The sequence below is a fragment of the Diceros bicornis genome, chromosome 19, assembly GCF_020826845.1.
Source record: "Diceros bicornis minor isolate mBicDic1 chromosome 19, mDicBic1.mat.cur, whole genome shotgun sequence".
NCBI classification, from domain to species: Eukaryota; Metazoa; Chordata; class Mammalia; order Perissodactyla; family Rhinocerotidae; genus Diceros; species Diceros bicornis.
This window is the reverse complement of record NC_080758.1, coordinates 12902955-12917251: the sequence shown is the minus strand read 5'-3', so window position 1 is coordinate 12917251 and position 14297 is coordinate 12902955. Positions and strand designations below refer to the sequence as shown.

Here is a 14297-nt window from a genome sequence, read left to right as displayed (position 1 = left end):
TAGGTGCTGTTGCCAATTCTTAGTTCATTGGCTTCTCAGAAAATTCTGCTCGCTGGTAGAGGAGTAAGTCCTTCTCAAGAAACATGCTTTTTAAAATTTTACCTTTCAGCGCTGTTGCTGTCTTTCGTTTTCTTTGCCAGATCGCATGAGCTGCGTTCCAAGGTGGTCTCGCTGCAGCTGCTCCTGTCCGTGTTGCAGAATGCTGGCCCCGTCTTCCGGACTCACGAGATGTTCATCAATGCAATCAAGCAATATCTCTGTGTGGCGTTGTCCAAAAACGGCGTCTCTTCAGTGCCTGATGTCTTTGAGCTCTCTCTTGCCATCTTTCTTACACTTCTTTCCAACTTTAAAATGCACTTGAAAATGCAGATAGAGGTACGGACTCCAAATTGATTTTTTTTTATTTGGTGATGCTTATACCTGCTGAGTTAACTGCTGGTGGCGTAGTCACCAGAAACTAGAGTTACACAGTCTGCTTGCTGGCACCCCAAAGAAGAACTTTTTGAATGAGTGAGAGAATACCTTTTCATAGAAGTTTCTGCACCAAAATCTTGTATGCCTTTCATTTTAACCAGAGGTTGAAATCACGTGGTCTGTGTGCTGGTCCCAAAAATGTTGGTTTAGCCTGTAAATTATGTGAAATAACTTGAATTCGTTGCCACATTGAGAAATCAGATTCTACATGAAAATCCAGATTTCTGGTTTCTTTCAAAAAGTCACAGCAGTCCCGCATTTCCTCGTGGCAGCTCTTCGCTGTTCTCAGGAGTGGCTCCTCGCTCTCACGGCCCGTGCTCTCCAGTTCCCCGCGGTCCGCCCCGGCAGCCGTTCCCGCGCGAGGCTGCAGCAGTGTGGGCCCCACTTCTCCTCCTGCCCAGGCCTCCTCACGCACGGGCTCTGCCTGTCCTCTAAAGGCCTTTGGGTTGTTGAGCTCTAATTTAAACTGTGAACTGATGTCCTCTTTCGTCTTCATGTCATACAGGTCTTTTTCAAAGAGATTTTCCTGAACATTTTAGAAACATCCACAAGTTCTTTTGAGCACAGGTGGATGGTCATTCAGACTCTGACAAGGATCTGTGCAGGTATTCTCACCCTGAGGGGGCTTTTGATGCTGTCATCTTCCAAAGTCCAGATTAAGACATTTAACTCCTCTTCTTAGTTTTAATGGAGTGCTGGGGAAATCCTTACCTTAAATGTTAATGCTAATTTAACAACTAGGCCCGTCCCACCTCTCCTCCTTTAGAGGATGACTAACTTAGTCTGGTTTGCCCGGGACTTGCTGGTGTTAGCACTGAACATCCCACATCCTGGGAAACCCCATAATCCTGGAAAACTGGGACACTTGGTCACCCTGCCTACAAGCTGAACGCTGTTTGTTAGTCATGGGGTCCAACGTATTGGTGCAGCCAGCCCTTATCAGATGCTGAGATAAGTTTGGATTTACTTTACACTGTAGAATTGTGTGGCTGTAAATAGGGCATCCTACTTGTCTGTCATCAAACATAATTTCTTTAGAGTTACACAACTTGAAGATGTGGATTGGACAAGTGTTACCCCTTGTTTGATGAGGAAAGTGAGCCTTAGAGAGGGGGAATGAGCTACCTGAGATTTCAGTTGGTGCCCAGGCAGGCCTAGAAAGAGGGCATCCCGACTTCCTAGTACTTCACACACACTTTTCCTGAGTGAGGCATGTCCACCTGAGTTGGTAGTTCACTACAAAAAATTTTTGACGAAGGAATCTTGTTTAATAAGAAGACATAATTGCTATTTGGGTTTCATCATAATTTCTAATATCTGTGTGTTATTTTCCAAGATGCCCAGTGTGTTGTAGATATTTATGTCAACTACGACTGTGATTTAAATGCTGCTAACATTTTTGAGCGCCTCGTAAATGATTTATCCAAAATCGCTCAGGGAAGAAGTGGACATGAGCTGGGAATGACACCTCTGCAGGTAAAAACGCTGAGAACACTCATTTATACGTGAAGTTCATTCGTTTCAGTAAACGTTTATTGAGCACCACCATGGAGCTGGGGATACAGGCACCATCCTTGGTGCTGGGGATACAGCAGTGAACAAAACACAAACACACGCATGTGTGCTCACAGTCGCTGAGGTCATGACACTTACCAGCAGACAGTGAAGACATGAGCTGCAGAGAAGAATAAAGCAGGGACGATAGAGAAGGAGTGCTGGAGGGTGGGGATGTTGTCATTTTTAATGGGGTGATTAGGGAGTAGTCTCCCTGAGAAGGTGACATTTGAGTTGAGACCTGTAGGAAGTGAGTTGACTCTCAGTCATCTTTCCAAAGATTGTGTGAAAACAGGATCTCAGGCTCCAGTAAAGGCAAAGGAGATTGCCTCTGATTAGATCACCTCATCGTTAGAGAGCCTGCAAAGAGAACAGGATCCTTAACCTGAGGAACTGAATGAACCGATCAGAAGGGCTATGAGCCGCCTGGAATTATGTGTAGAATTTTGGTGTATGGGCATTTTTCCTAGAACAAGGTCCACAGCTGTCGTTAGATTCACAGAGAGATCTCTGCCACCTTAGATGTTGTTTTAAGTCTAAAATATTTGCATTTTTTTAGATTATCTGCAATTCGCATTTAATTTTTTATTTAAAAAATAAGTATTTTTCTTTACTTGTAGAGTGAGCCTTAAAATGGAATGCATTTGTGGGTGTTTGGGGGATAAGGATGTGTCCAGAATCACTCATTTGTTGCATAATATAAGATTCTTTTTTCTTTATTGGGGTCACTGTTATGACCTTGTTATTTAAAAAAAAAAAAGGAAAATGTTTTATGTTTTTTCAAATTATACAAGCGGTGAATAAGAACTTCCTTTTAAAAATCCAAGTAACACCGTTCGTTTTAGGAAAGCACACATCCCATATTTTGGCTCCTAAGGGTGTTTGTAATGCACACCTTTAGAGATTTTCAGGGTTTTTGCAATAAGCTGTTAATACTTATGTCACCTGTTAACTTTTCCTTGGGTTTGTAGTCACTAGCCCCGAATGTCAGTGATTATCTGGTATCCTCCTGGGATTCCCTAAGAGCCCTGTAGATGTCTGCGCTTGATTTATCTGTGAAGTCTCTGTGCCGTGTCACTTTCGTCCTTTAGGAGCTCAGTCTGAGGAAGAAAGGCCTGGAGTGCCTTGTGTCCATTCTCAAGTGCATGGTGGAATGGAGCAAAGACCTGTATGTGAATCCCAACCACCAGACCAGCCTCGGTGAGAGAGCGTTGTTGCCACGGCCACCTCCATTCACAATAGGCTCCTTAGATCTGCTGGGAAACATTGTCTTAGAATTAGCAGAACACTTTAGTTTGCCAAATACATGTAGTTTTTGCAAGGTTCTGCTTTTTAATCTTTCTGGAATTTTGGGGAGAATAGTGTGAGTTGTGCTCTAACTTCAATTTTCCAAGTGGAGGGCCAATTGTTTCAGCATTTTCTAGTGGTCTCTCCCCTCACTGACGTGAAGCACTACCTTTATGATGTACTAAATTCTCTTGGATGCTTAAGTCTGTTTCTGAGTTTTCTGTTCTGTTCTATCGATTTGTCTGTTCTTGCACCGATACGAAGCATGCAGATGCGTAGAGTTTTCTAGTGAGTTTTGATACCTGCCAGGACCTCCTCTTCATTGTTCTTTAAGTGTCTTAACTGATTTTGTACTTTTATTCTTTCATGTGAATTTTATAATTAGCTTATCAAATTCCACAAAAAACTAAGTTTTTAAGTAAAATGAGTGATATCAAGGTTTTGTGCTTATGATTCCTGTAATATGAGCTTCGTTGTTACAGGTCTGGGAAAGGGAACCGCAAAGCCGGACCTGAGGCAGCCTCGTCTGTGTCCCATCTGTTTGTTTGGTTTCTTGCTTTTATGTCATTGCAGGTCAGGAGAGGCCCACAGATCAGGAGATGGGGGATGGGAAAGGCCTTGACATGGCGAGACGGAGCAGCGTGACATCCATGGAGTCCACGGTGTCCTCAGGGACCCAGGCGGCCGTCCAGGATGATCCGGAGCAGTTTGAGGTCATCAAGCAACAAAAGGAGATCATTGAACATGGCATCGAGCTGTGAGTGTGGCTGCTACTCTAGCTGCCAGAGTATGGCCTCTGGCAAAGCTGCATCTTTCTTAAGAACCTGGGCCTGACTCTTTAAGGGGAAATGCCTGTTAGAAAAGCCAGTGCTGGCACTTACAGCTGAGCCTGATTGAGCCAGGCAGAGTGAATGAGCGCGTGGGGGGAGGGGGGGGATTGAATAGCTTTGTGTGGTTGATGCCTGCTCTTTTTTTTTACCCTAATGAAAAAAATTAAACCAATTTAGAAAATACAGAAAAGTATAAAGCAAGAATGTTAAAATCACTCATAAAATTACTACCTAGGGGAAATCACCATCGGTAACATTTTTTTCCAATTGCATATTATGAAAAATTTCAACATAAAGTGAAATTAACTTTCATTCTCCTGTATAATTACAACATCATCGTGACAGTCATTGGTAAATCTTAATGTGTTCTTTCCGATCTTTTACACAGGAAAATACAAACACAATCTCATATCCTGTGCAACTTTTGAATGATTGGTTAACTCAGTAAACTCTATTTTAAAGGTTGATGTTATAATATTCATTTGTGAGTTGAGGTGTTGATCTCATTCCCATTCCTACTATCACTGCATCCCCCCAAGTCTGTTCTCCCCACAGCGGCTAAAGTAATCTTTTAAAAATTGAATAGGGTCTCGTTACTCTCCTGCCTAAAATCATTCCAGATTTCCTGTTTCCTTGTCATGGCCTGATGCAGTCTCTGGCCCCCACTGCCGACCACATCTGCCAGCCCCCCTGAGTCAGACGAGGCGTTTCAGTGCTGTGAACACCTCGAGCTCTTTTCACCATTGTGCCTCTGCCTGGAGTACTCTTGGGTCTTTTTCATCCTTCAGGATTGACAAAACCTTTCTTCCTCAGAGGCCTTCTGTAAGCACACTATCTGAACAGGCCCCAAGTTACTCTCTGTTCTTGCACCATATTCCTGTCCTGTGTCACAGCCCTTGCCGCAGTTGGTGCTTGTATATGAAAATCATTCTCCAGTGCATAGGCTGGTAAATGACAAGTTGAATTTATACATTAGTTAAGTTTGCCTGCCTTTAACAGGAAATACAAAATAACAGTGCTTAAGCACTATTAAAGGAAATCCCAAAGTGGACAGTCTGTGGCTATTATAGTGGCTCTTATGGGCATCAGAGATCCATGCTCCTTTTATCTTTCTGCTTCACCATCCTTAACACAATTTTCATGTTCAGTGTTGCCTCATGGTTTAAGATGACTGCTGGAGCACCAGCCATCACGCATATATTATGGGGAAGAAGGAGGGAAGGGCAAAAAGAGTATGCTTCCCAGAGACGTCAGCTTTGTTCAAGGATCTTCCCTAGAAGTATCCACACCACTTCTGCTCATATTTCACAGATCAGAACTTTATCACATGACCGTACTTTGTTTAAGGGGTGGGGGGGGTATAGTTTTTATCCAGGTAATTCTGTGCCCAACTAAACATGTGGAGTTGATTAGGTTGGAGACGGGGAGAGTGGGTGTTGGATGACAACCAACAGTCTCTGCTCTAGCTAGGTCAGAAATTAAAGGTGGAATTCCGAAAAGCTACCAGGATGCACAGGACCTTTCTAGCTGATACGTAGTGACTTGTTCATGGTGGTATTGTAATTTACCTCAAATGCCAGCTTTTTTTATCCTCCAGATTTTGAAATAAGCAACCCATGTCCCATGTCTTTTCGAAACAGGTTCAACAAGAAACCCAAGAGAGGCATCCAGTTTCTCCAGGAGCAGGGCATGCTGGGAACGTCAGTTGAAGACATTGCCCAATTCCTGCAGCAGGAGGACCGCCTCGATTCTGTAAGATGGGGGTTGGGCACTGCCTGTGGGTTCTGTCAGGTGATTCTGAGACCTCAGCAGCTTGAACCTAGAGCTGGGCTGACCCCGAGTGCAGTGGCTGTGGTCCACACCCCTGCGTACAGCAGGCCCACTTGTCCCTTTGGCCAGTGTTGCAAAAAGCTCTATGAAGGGAATAAACTGGCCTCCTGACAGGTGGTTGTGTATTTCCTTGGTGGGACAGTGTCAGAGCTAAAAGTGTCCCTTGACGGCTAGAAGCTGTTTTTCTGGCTGCCTGTCTGCAACCAGCCTCCCCGCTGAGTGTGCTCCGTCCTTCCTCCGTGTTTGTCTCTTGTTCCTCCTCGTCTTCCTTCGTCCGTGGCAGGACAGACTGCACCTGGAATGGTGGGTGGTGGGCAGGCTCAGGGAGTCGCCCAGCTTTCCTAGCAGTCCCTGTCTTCTGGGCGTTCAGAGCTGGGACATTCTGCCTCCCCACTTTGACTGAAATGCCCTTTGCTGTGCAATCATATTTGACAGTTTCTAGATGTGAGTGTGTATGTTTTAGACCCAAGTAGGTGAATTTCTGGGAGACAGCACGAGGTTCAACAAGGAGGTGATGTATGCCTACGTGGACCAACTTGACTTTTGTGAAAAGGAGTTTGTCTCAGCCCTGCGGACATTTCTAGAAGGTTTCCGCCTACCTGGGGAAGCCCAGAAGATTGATCGGTTAATGGAGAAATTTGCTGCAAGATACATAGAGTGCAACCAGGGGTGAGCATCATGTTTAAGTCCCTTCCACATCACCTTTTTGCCTATGTCAGAACGCTAATCTTAGTTTGGTTGGGATTGAGTTTAATTTTTCTAAATCTGTGCCAAGCAACTAAAGTTTCTGTTCACCATGTACCAGGCACTGTGCCAAGAAAGTGTCTCACGTAAGACCTCATAGCAACTGTGTGTGTCCCCTTTCTATGGATAAGGAGGCTGAGGACTGGAGAGGCTAGGTAACTTGCCCAAGATCACACAGCTAGAGCCCACACTACTAATCATGATAAAAGAGTAGTTCCATGAGTTGAGAGGAGGCACTTGGGCACCTCTTCCTTAATTGAGAACAGCTCCCCGACTTAACATATGGGGTAGATCTCAAGGGTTTTGTTTTTTCTTTGATTATATGCTGATGAGCAGGTTCCAAAAATGGCTGGATAACTAATAAAACCCTCCTAAGTACGTGATTTCCTCTTGGGGCCTTTTTAAATAGGTAGTTCCATGTTTTTGTTTTTTTAAAAAAAACATTGTAGGTGTTTTTATTTTATTTTTTTTTGCTGAGAAATAGTCACCCTGAGCTAAGATCTGTTGCCAATCTGCCTCTTTTTGCTTGAGGAAGATTGGCCCTGGGCTAACATCTGTGCCCCTCTTCCTCTATTTTGTACGTGGGATGCTGCCACAGCATGGCCACCGACGAGTGGTGTAGGTCTGCGACCAGGAACCGAACCCAGGCCCCTGAAGCGGAGTGTGCCAAACTTAACCCGTAGGCCATGGGGCCGGCCCCAAGTTCATGTTTTTGAAGGAAGTGGAAACTGAAAAGAGAGCTAACCTTTGTTAAACACCCCCTGTGTGTCAGCGATGCTATGGGTTTTACATGCATGTCATTGAATTAATGGTAAGCCTGGGAGTAGTATCCCCACGTTCTAGATGAGGAAACAGGCTCTGGGAGATTGAACAGCCGGTCCAAAATTAATCAGCTAGTAAGTAGCAGAGCCACGATTGAAGATGAATTTGTCTAACTCAGAAGCTCATGCTGTTTCCATTCAGCATGAAGTTAAGAATGTCTGAATATACTGTGAACATGATGTGGAAATTGTTCAGTGGAAACATTTAGATAACAGTTTTGCCTCTTAAATCAACTTGGTTTTCATATTAATTAGTCTCAGTCCTCCAAGCACATAGGAAGCTGTCCCCATGAGACAGCATGGTCAGCAAGGCAGCATCTGATCATGTTAACCAAATGGACATTAGAATTTGCCGTGAAGACATAATTAGATGTTATTTACTTTAAATATATCTCCTGTGTGGGCCCAGAGACCTTGGTCTGTTTCCCTTAATCAATAAATATGTGACCCAATTAAATTTCATATTAGAATGCAAACCTTTTGTTGTGTTCTTCAGAATTTCTCCCTTTCCTACTAGGAGTAATTTGGACAGACCAGTTTTTCTAGCTTTAGCCTCACATATGATGAGGCTGTGCGGCCACAGGTTTTTATCTTTCTTTTCCTGCCTAAGGCAAAAAAGTCAGACTTCACCAGCATATTGTTTAGAACAACATAAATATTTTCCTTTATATTTCTACTGTTAAATATTATGGTGGATAATGTAAGCTGAAAATAGCTAATAACAGGGCAGCAGTTTTAGTCATCTTTCTGTCCAGTGCCTACCATAAAGTAGACACTCTCAGGAACGGGACCAGGGTGAGGCAGGCGAGGCTCGAGGGGTGCAGGCTGTAAGGGGCCTCCGTCTCAGGGTTGTGCACTGAGGGTGCTCGCTTGCCTCCCCCTGCTCCCTGGCCCTAGAGCTCCTCAAGGATCTTAAAAAATTGACTTGAAACTGCTTTATTCAAAGAAGTCTAAATCTGATACATTCTCAGTTAGCTTTTTCTACTCTCTGGGTCATCAATGACCATTCAGTGATGATAAAGCGTGAAAACTCTTGACCAGTTTGGCCTCAAGGGAGCAGTCGGCCTGCTTTTAGGGAAGCGTGTCCCCGTTTGCACTGTCCCTTCCCGCCCTCGTCCCTGTGCATGTTCTGACATCTGGAATCTTCTCTTCCAGGCAAACTCTGTTTGCTAGTGCTGACACTGCGTATGTCCTCGCATATTCAATTATTATGCTGACTACAGACCTGCACAGCCCTCAGGTAAAATATTTTAATGATTTGTATGTTGTAGTAGCTAAATAAATAGCTTTATTTGGACCATTGGATGTTTTCTAAATGGTTTGTTAATTTATTTAAATTTCAGGTAAAAAATAAAATGACAAAAGAGCAGTACATTAAAATGAATCGGGGTATCAATGATAGTAAAGATCTACCAGAAGAATATCTCTCAAGCATCTATGAAGAGATAGAAGGCAAGAAAATTGCAATGAAAGAAACAAAAGAGCATATAATCGCAACCAAATCTACTAAGCAGAGTAAGGTCTAATGGCAAATTATTTCTATTAATTCCAGTTTTCGAGTATATCAGAATGCATGATTAATTTCCCTGATGATAAATTTAATTTGCATATCTAGATATCTGAATAAGAAATGTGATTAAATTAATTATTATGCATACGTTGGTTCTCATAATATCAGCATCTTCTTGCGAGATTTGTAATTAGTTACAAGAGGGAATTTAAAATAAGTAATCTGAGAGCTAAATTACTCCCCAAAAATGTTCCTTAAAACTTTAAAAGCAGTGGTGACTGTGCCAACCCTGATTAGAATTCTATTAGTTAAGGCCCCTGTGAAGCTATCAATTTCTTTATTTAAGAGGCAACAGAGCGTAGAGCCTGAAGTGCAAGCTCTAGAGCACACTGCCTGGGTTCAAGTCCCAGCTCTACTGCTTATTAACTGTGTGACCCTGGGCAAGTTACTTAACTACTCTGTGCCTCATTTTCCCATCAGTAAAATGGTAATAATATTTGTAACAGACTTATGAGGTGGTTGAGAGGATTCATGAGTTAATCACTGTAAATCTTTTGAAACAGTGCCTGACACATAGCAAACAGTGAGTGTTAGCTGCTGTTATTATTTCTTTGTAGATGTAGCCAGTGAAAAGCAGCGACGGCTGCTGTACAATTTGGAGATGGAGCAAATGGCTAAAACAGCCAAAGCTCTGATGGAGGCTGTGAGCCACGCCAAAGCCCCGTTTACAAGTGCCACTCACTTGGACCACGTCCGGCCAATGTTCAAAGTGAGTATCCTGAGAAATCAGGACGTGCTAAGCCTGATTCTGGAGTTGACCAGCTGGAGGCTAACCAGCCAGTTTGTAACAGTGAAGAGATTAAGGAGAGGAAAGGCCAAGTCCGAGTGTTTCTTTCTGAACAGTGACTAAAGCAAGTCCTTCCTAGAAGCCTTCTGAGATGCTGGGGACATGCCTGCACTGGCCATAAAGCACAGGCTCTGCAGGCAGAATGTCTGGGTTGAGTCCTGCCTTTGCCACCTTGTAGCTGTGTGAGCCTAGTCAGGTTACTCACCCTCTGTTCATCATCTGTAAAATGGAGATAAATACAGGGTTGCTGTAAGGGCTGCTGGGGGGATTGACTGAATTAATAGTTATCCAGGCAAGAGAGACAGTTGTGTTGTGTCCTCTCACCTCAGGGGCCTCAGGGTTAGTTTATCAGATGATCAGGTGGACGTGAAGGTCTCTCTGTTTTTAAAATGTCTAGAAAAGATACACGTTCTATATACATAGCTCTCATTTTTCTGTAAGGTGTTTTTATAGTAACTGTTAATATCCTGTTAGTTGATCACTTCTAGATTTTTGTGAGCTTTTATATTCAGGGAATTCACAAGAAAATTGGAGGAAAAGTAAAGTCTAAATAATTTGGATTAGGAACCTTACAGTAAACTAAGTTTATAGAACATAAGTTTTGTTTATAGGTTTTATTTTGCATGCCAACCTCTGATTGGTAATGGCTGCCTCCTGCACTGTGTAAAGAAGGATTGGGTCTTGAGCCCTGAATAGACTCAGCAGGGAGTGGGATCTCTGATTGATTAGTGATGTCTGTCATGAGCACAGGTAGACGCAGTGATGGCACACTAGCCACGTATTTACCATCCTTCCTTTTGAACTGTACGTTTAGTAAATGGCGTATCTGTAGTGACAGCTTTGACCACAGTTTAGGAGGAACGGTTTAATATTGTGGATGGAATAGATTGAAATCAAAATCACAGTGAACTTGTCATCTTGGCTATGCTCATAATTAACAGCGTGGCGTCTAAGTGCTTTTTCCACACTGAAATTCTAGACGTTATTGAAACCTTCCTTCCTTGGTAGCTGGTGTGGACACCGCTGTTGGCAGCCTATAGCATTGGACTGCAGAACTGTGATGACACTGAAGTGGCCTCGCTGTGTCTGGAAGGCATCCGATGTGCAATCCGGATTGCCTGCATCTTTGGAATGCAGGTGGGTGTAAGTCAGCAAAGCCCTAGAGATGCTGGTGGGCTGTGTTCTTTTAGATTTAGCAAAACTTAGAAACTATCAGGCATTTCCATTAGCCAAAAAGTCTCAGCAAACTCTTTACTCATGCCCACTGAGAAGAAGCCCACAGATTTGTGCTGGCAGCAGCCACATTAGGGGAAAAAATTGGAGATGTGGATTAAAACCTTCTTTGGAGGTAAGTGGGGTCCAGCTACTTGATTAGATTTGACAAAACAGCCTTCCTATCCTCTGCCTAACTTGCCTGCCCTGGTGCTAAAAATATTATTTTTCTGTGGTATATATATACAATGGAATACTACTCAGCCATAAAAAAAGACAAAATCGTCCCATTTGCAACAACATGGATGGGCCTGGAGCGTATTATGTTAAGTGAAATAAGCCAGAAAGAGAAAGACAAACACTGTATGATCTCACTCATATGTGGAATATAAACCAACACATGGACAGAGAAAACTGGACTGTGGTTACCCGGGAAGTGGGGGTGGGGGGTGGGCACAAGGGGTGAAGGGAGTCATATATGGGGTGATGGACAAACAAAAATGTACAACCCAAAATTTCACAATGTTAGAAACCATTAAAATATCAATAAAAAAAATATTATTTTTCCTTTTAAGATCAGTTATTATAATTTTCCTTATTTACAGGTCTTCTTTGGGGGAAACAAATAGTCCAATGCAAAATGAATATGTCTGTAAACTTTTTGAAATTTTCAACAATTCAAGCAAATAACAAAATACAGTTCTCCAACCGTTAGGAAATCAGGAAGTTGTCAATCCCATGCGTTGTTTTCTAAGTCAGTAAGAATTTGCACCCATTTACTTTGAAAAACTCAATCCCCTGTTCCCGTTTATTTTACAGTTAGACATTTTCTTTTGTATCAAGACCACAGGCTTCTACATCAGACAGTCTGGGTTTCAGAACCCAGTGCTGCCACTTCTCTAGTCATGTGACATTGGCCCAGCTAACTTCTCTCGTAGACACCCTTTATCTCCTCGTTTGCAAACTTGAAAAAAGGGATCTACCTTACAGGATTGTTGCTGATAGTAGAATTTATGTGACAATCTTAGCATTCAGCAGTTCCTCACCTGCTCCTTCCAAAGGGAATGGAACATAAGTTTGAAGTCATTTGGAAAGGAGAGGGCTAGTTCTCAAACATGTGGTGTGTAGGGAGCCTCAGTGGGATGTTCTGATAAGCAGGACACCAGGGTGGAATAACCGGACTGTTACTATTCAGGAAGCCTGTCGATGTGTGTGCAGAAGGCATCAGAGAAGCCCAGTGCACAGTCCCATAGGTGTGAAAACAGTCGTGCTGAGGGTGGAATCTCAGTGTTCTCTCTTGGGCTTCGTTACAGCTGGAACGAGATGCCTACGTTCAGGCTCTTGCTCGCTTCTCCCTGCTGACGGCCAGCTCCAGCATCACAGAAATGAAGCAGAAGAACATTGATACCATAAAGACGCTGATTACGGTGGCTCACACCGATGGCAACTACCTTGGGAATTCCTGGCATGAGGTGTGTGTCTATTTGAAAGCCTGGTAATTGCCTTTTCTTAGTTAGGATGACTCCCAGCATTCCTTTTATTCAGTGTCAGTCTCTCTTTGGCCGATTCCATTTTCATGAAGTCAAGCCTAACTTAACTCTGGGTTTTCTCTCACCCACAAATACCTCATGTCTCAAAGTCAGACTCTCTCGGGCCGTGGTGGGTGAAATGCGGTCACATGCACTGCCTCACGACATGCTCCCGTACCCACCGGCCAGTGTCCACAGAGTGCGCTTCTGTTGCAGCAACTTTCTTGCCACATTAGCGCCACTTTTCCCAAGTCCTTACGCACCTCCTGGGAGCTTTTACCAGCAGTGAGTAGATTTAAGACAAAGCCAGGAGCCTGATTTCTCTCCTCATTGTATCTAAAAAGAAATGGTCGACATTTACAGTGAGCCATTAGGAGATTGCCGTGGGTTCACATTTTTATTTAACTAAACACTATTCTTAAGATTCTCACCTAAGGAAGTAATTATGTGTACAAATGTGTTTGAAAGGTCATTGGTCAAAATTTTAGTTGTTCTAGGGGAAGGATTGGATTAGAAACAGCCTCGACATCCCAAGAATGAGAGATTGCTCTTTTTAAAAAAAAGTACAGTACATACACCATTCCTTAGAATGTTATGTGGCCATGTAAAATGATGTCGCTGAACGGAGAGACAAGCAGACATTTGTGCTCCCTGATGGAAGTACACAATACCCCTAAGAGATGTTTTTGGCCAAAACTCAAATCTGAATCGATTCAAGTCTCTACTGCCAGTTTCAGGAACTACAGGGGACAGAGGAGCATGTAAATGTTGTCATGAGAATGCAGTCTGCAAACTCTAGAATATGACAGACCCTCAGAGCAAATGGCCAGGTTCCTCAGCAGACAAATTGCAAGAAAAATAGTAGGTGGAGGGGGGACCTATGGATTGAAAGAAACTGTAGAGAAAAAAGATAAAGGTGTTAGTAAAGAGTATCTAATGTTGTGGGAACATGGTCACAGTATATTAAATAAAAAGTCATCATAAAACATTGCGAGGTATCATTCCTTGTGCCAAACATACACTGAGAATCAGATTTGAAAGGATAAACAAAAATGTTAACATCCTGAGTGGTGGAATTATGGAGGTGATTCATTTTCTTCTTTTTTACCTTAAATTATAATTTCTAATTTCTCTACCATCTACATGTATTACTTTTTGTTTTAGAGAGAAAACTATAAAAGAGTAGAGATAAGAGTGTGGAGAGTGATAGGGACTGTGATGACCTAGAAATAAAATTGCTATCAACTGCCTCCCCCACGGGGACCCAGTAGTTAAGGGGAAGGGCCTGGAGCCGGCCTGCTGGGTTCCCATCCGGGTACCCACCTCTTCCTCCCGTATGGCAGGGCAGGTTACTTAGTCTGTGAGCCTCACCTTCCTCCTCTGTACAACCTTTGTGGGGTGGTTGTGAGAATGTAAGGAGTTAATATGTGGAAAAGGACTTAGATTAGAACTGTGTTTGGCAAGTAGTAAAAACTCAGTAGCTGTGAGCTGTTATCATCATCATCGCACTTACCTTTGTCCCTTTTCACCCGGCCTTTCCTTTGTCTATCACAACTCTGAGGATTCCATATTAGAAAAGGTGGAGTTTTGGGGGGGAGAGGGGGTGTAAGTTGTCAAGGTTTTTTTAGTTGTATGTTTTCTTAAGAAATAATTTCCTGT

The 14297-nt window shown here is 43.1% G+C and overlaps 1 protein-coding gene across 1 annotated transcript in view; it reads left to right on the top strand.

Moving 5' to 3' along the window:
• Positions 1-14297, top strand: part of ARFGEF2 (ADP ribosylation factor guanine nucleotide exchange factor 2) — a 97837-nt gene that overhangs the window by 40557 nt on the left and 42983 nt on the right. Inside the window, exons 10-21 of the mRNA XM_058562510.1 lie at positions 141-375; positions 980-1079; positions 1811-1950; positions 3120-3228; positions 3889-4072; positions 5786-5897; positions 6439-6644; positions 8696-8780; positions 8884-9055; positions 9668-9819; positions 10906-11034; positions 12423-12581. Of these exons, the coding sequence (XP_058418493.1) occupies positions 141-375; positions 980-1079; positions 1811-1950; positions 3120-3228; positions 3889-4072; positions 5786-5897; positions 6439-6644; positions 8696-8780; positions 8884-9055; positions 9668-9819; positions 10906-11034; positions 12423-12581 (1783 nt within the window). The remainder of the gene's footprint in view (positions 1-140; positions 376-979; positions 1080-1810; positions 1951-3119; positions 3229-3888; positions 4073-5785; positions 5898-6438; positions 6645-8695; positions 8781-8883; positions 9056-9667; positions 9820-10905; positions 11035-12422; positions 12582-14297) is intronic.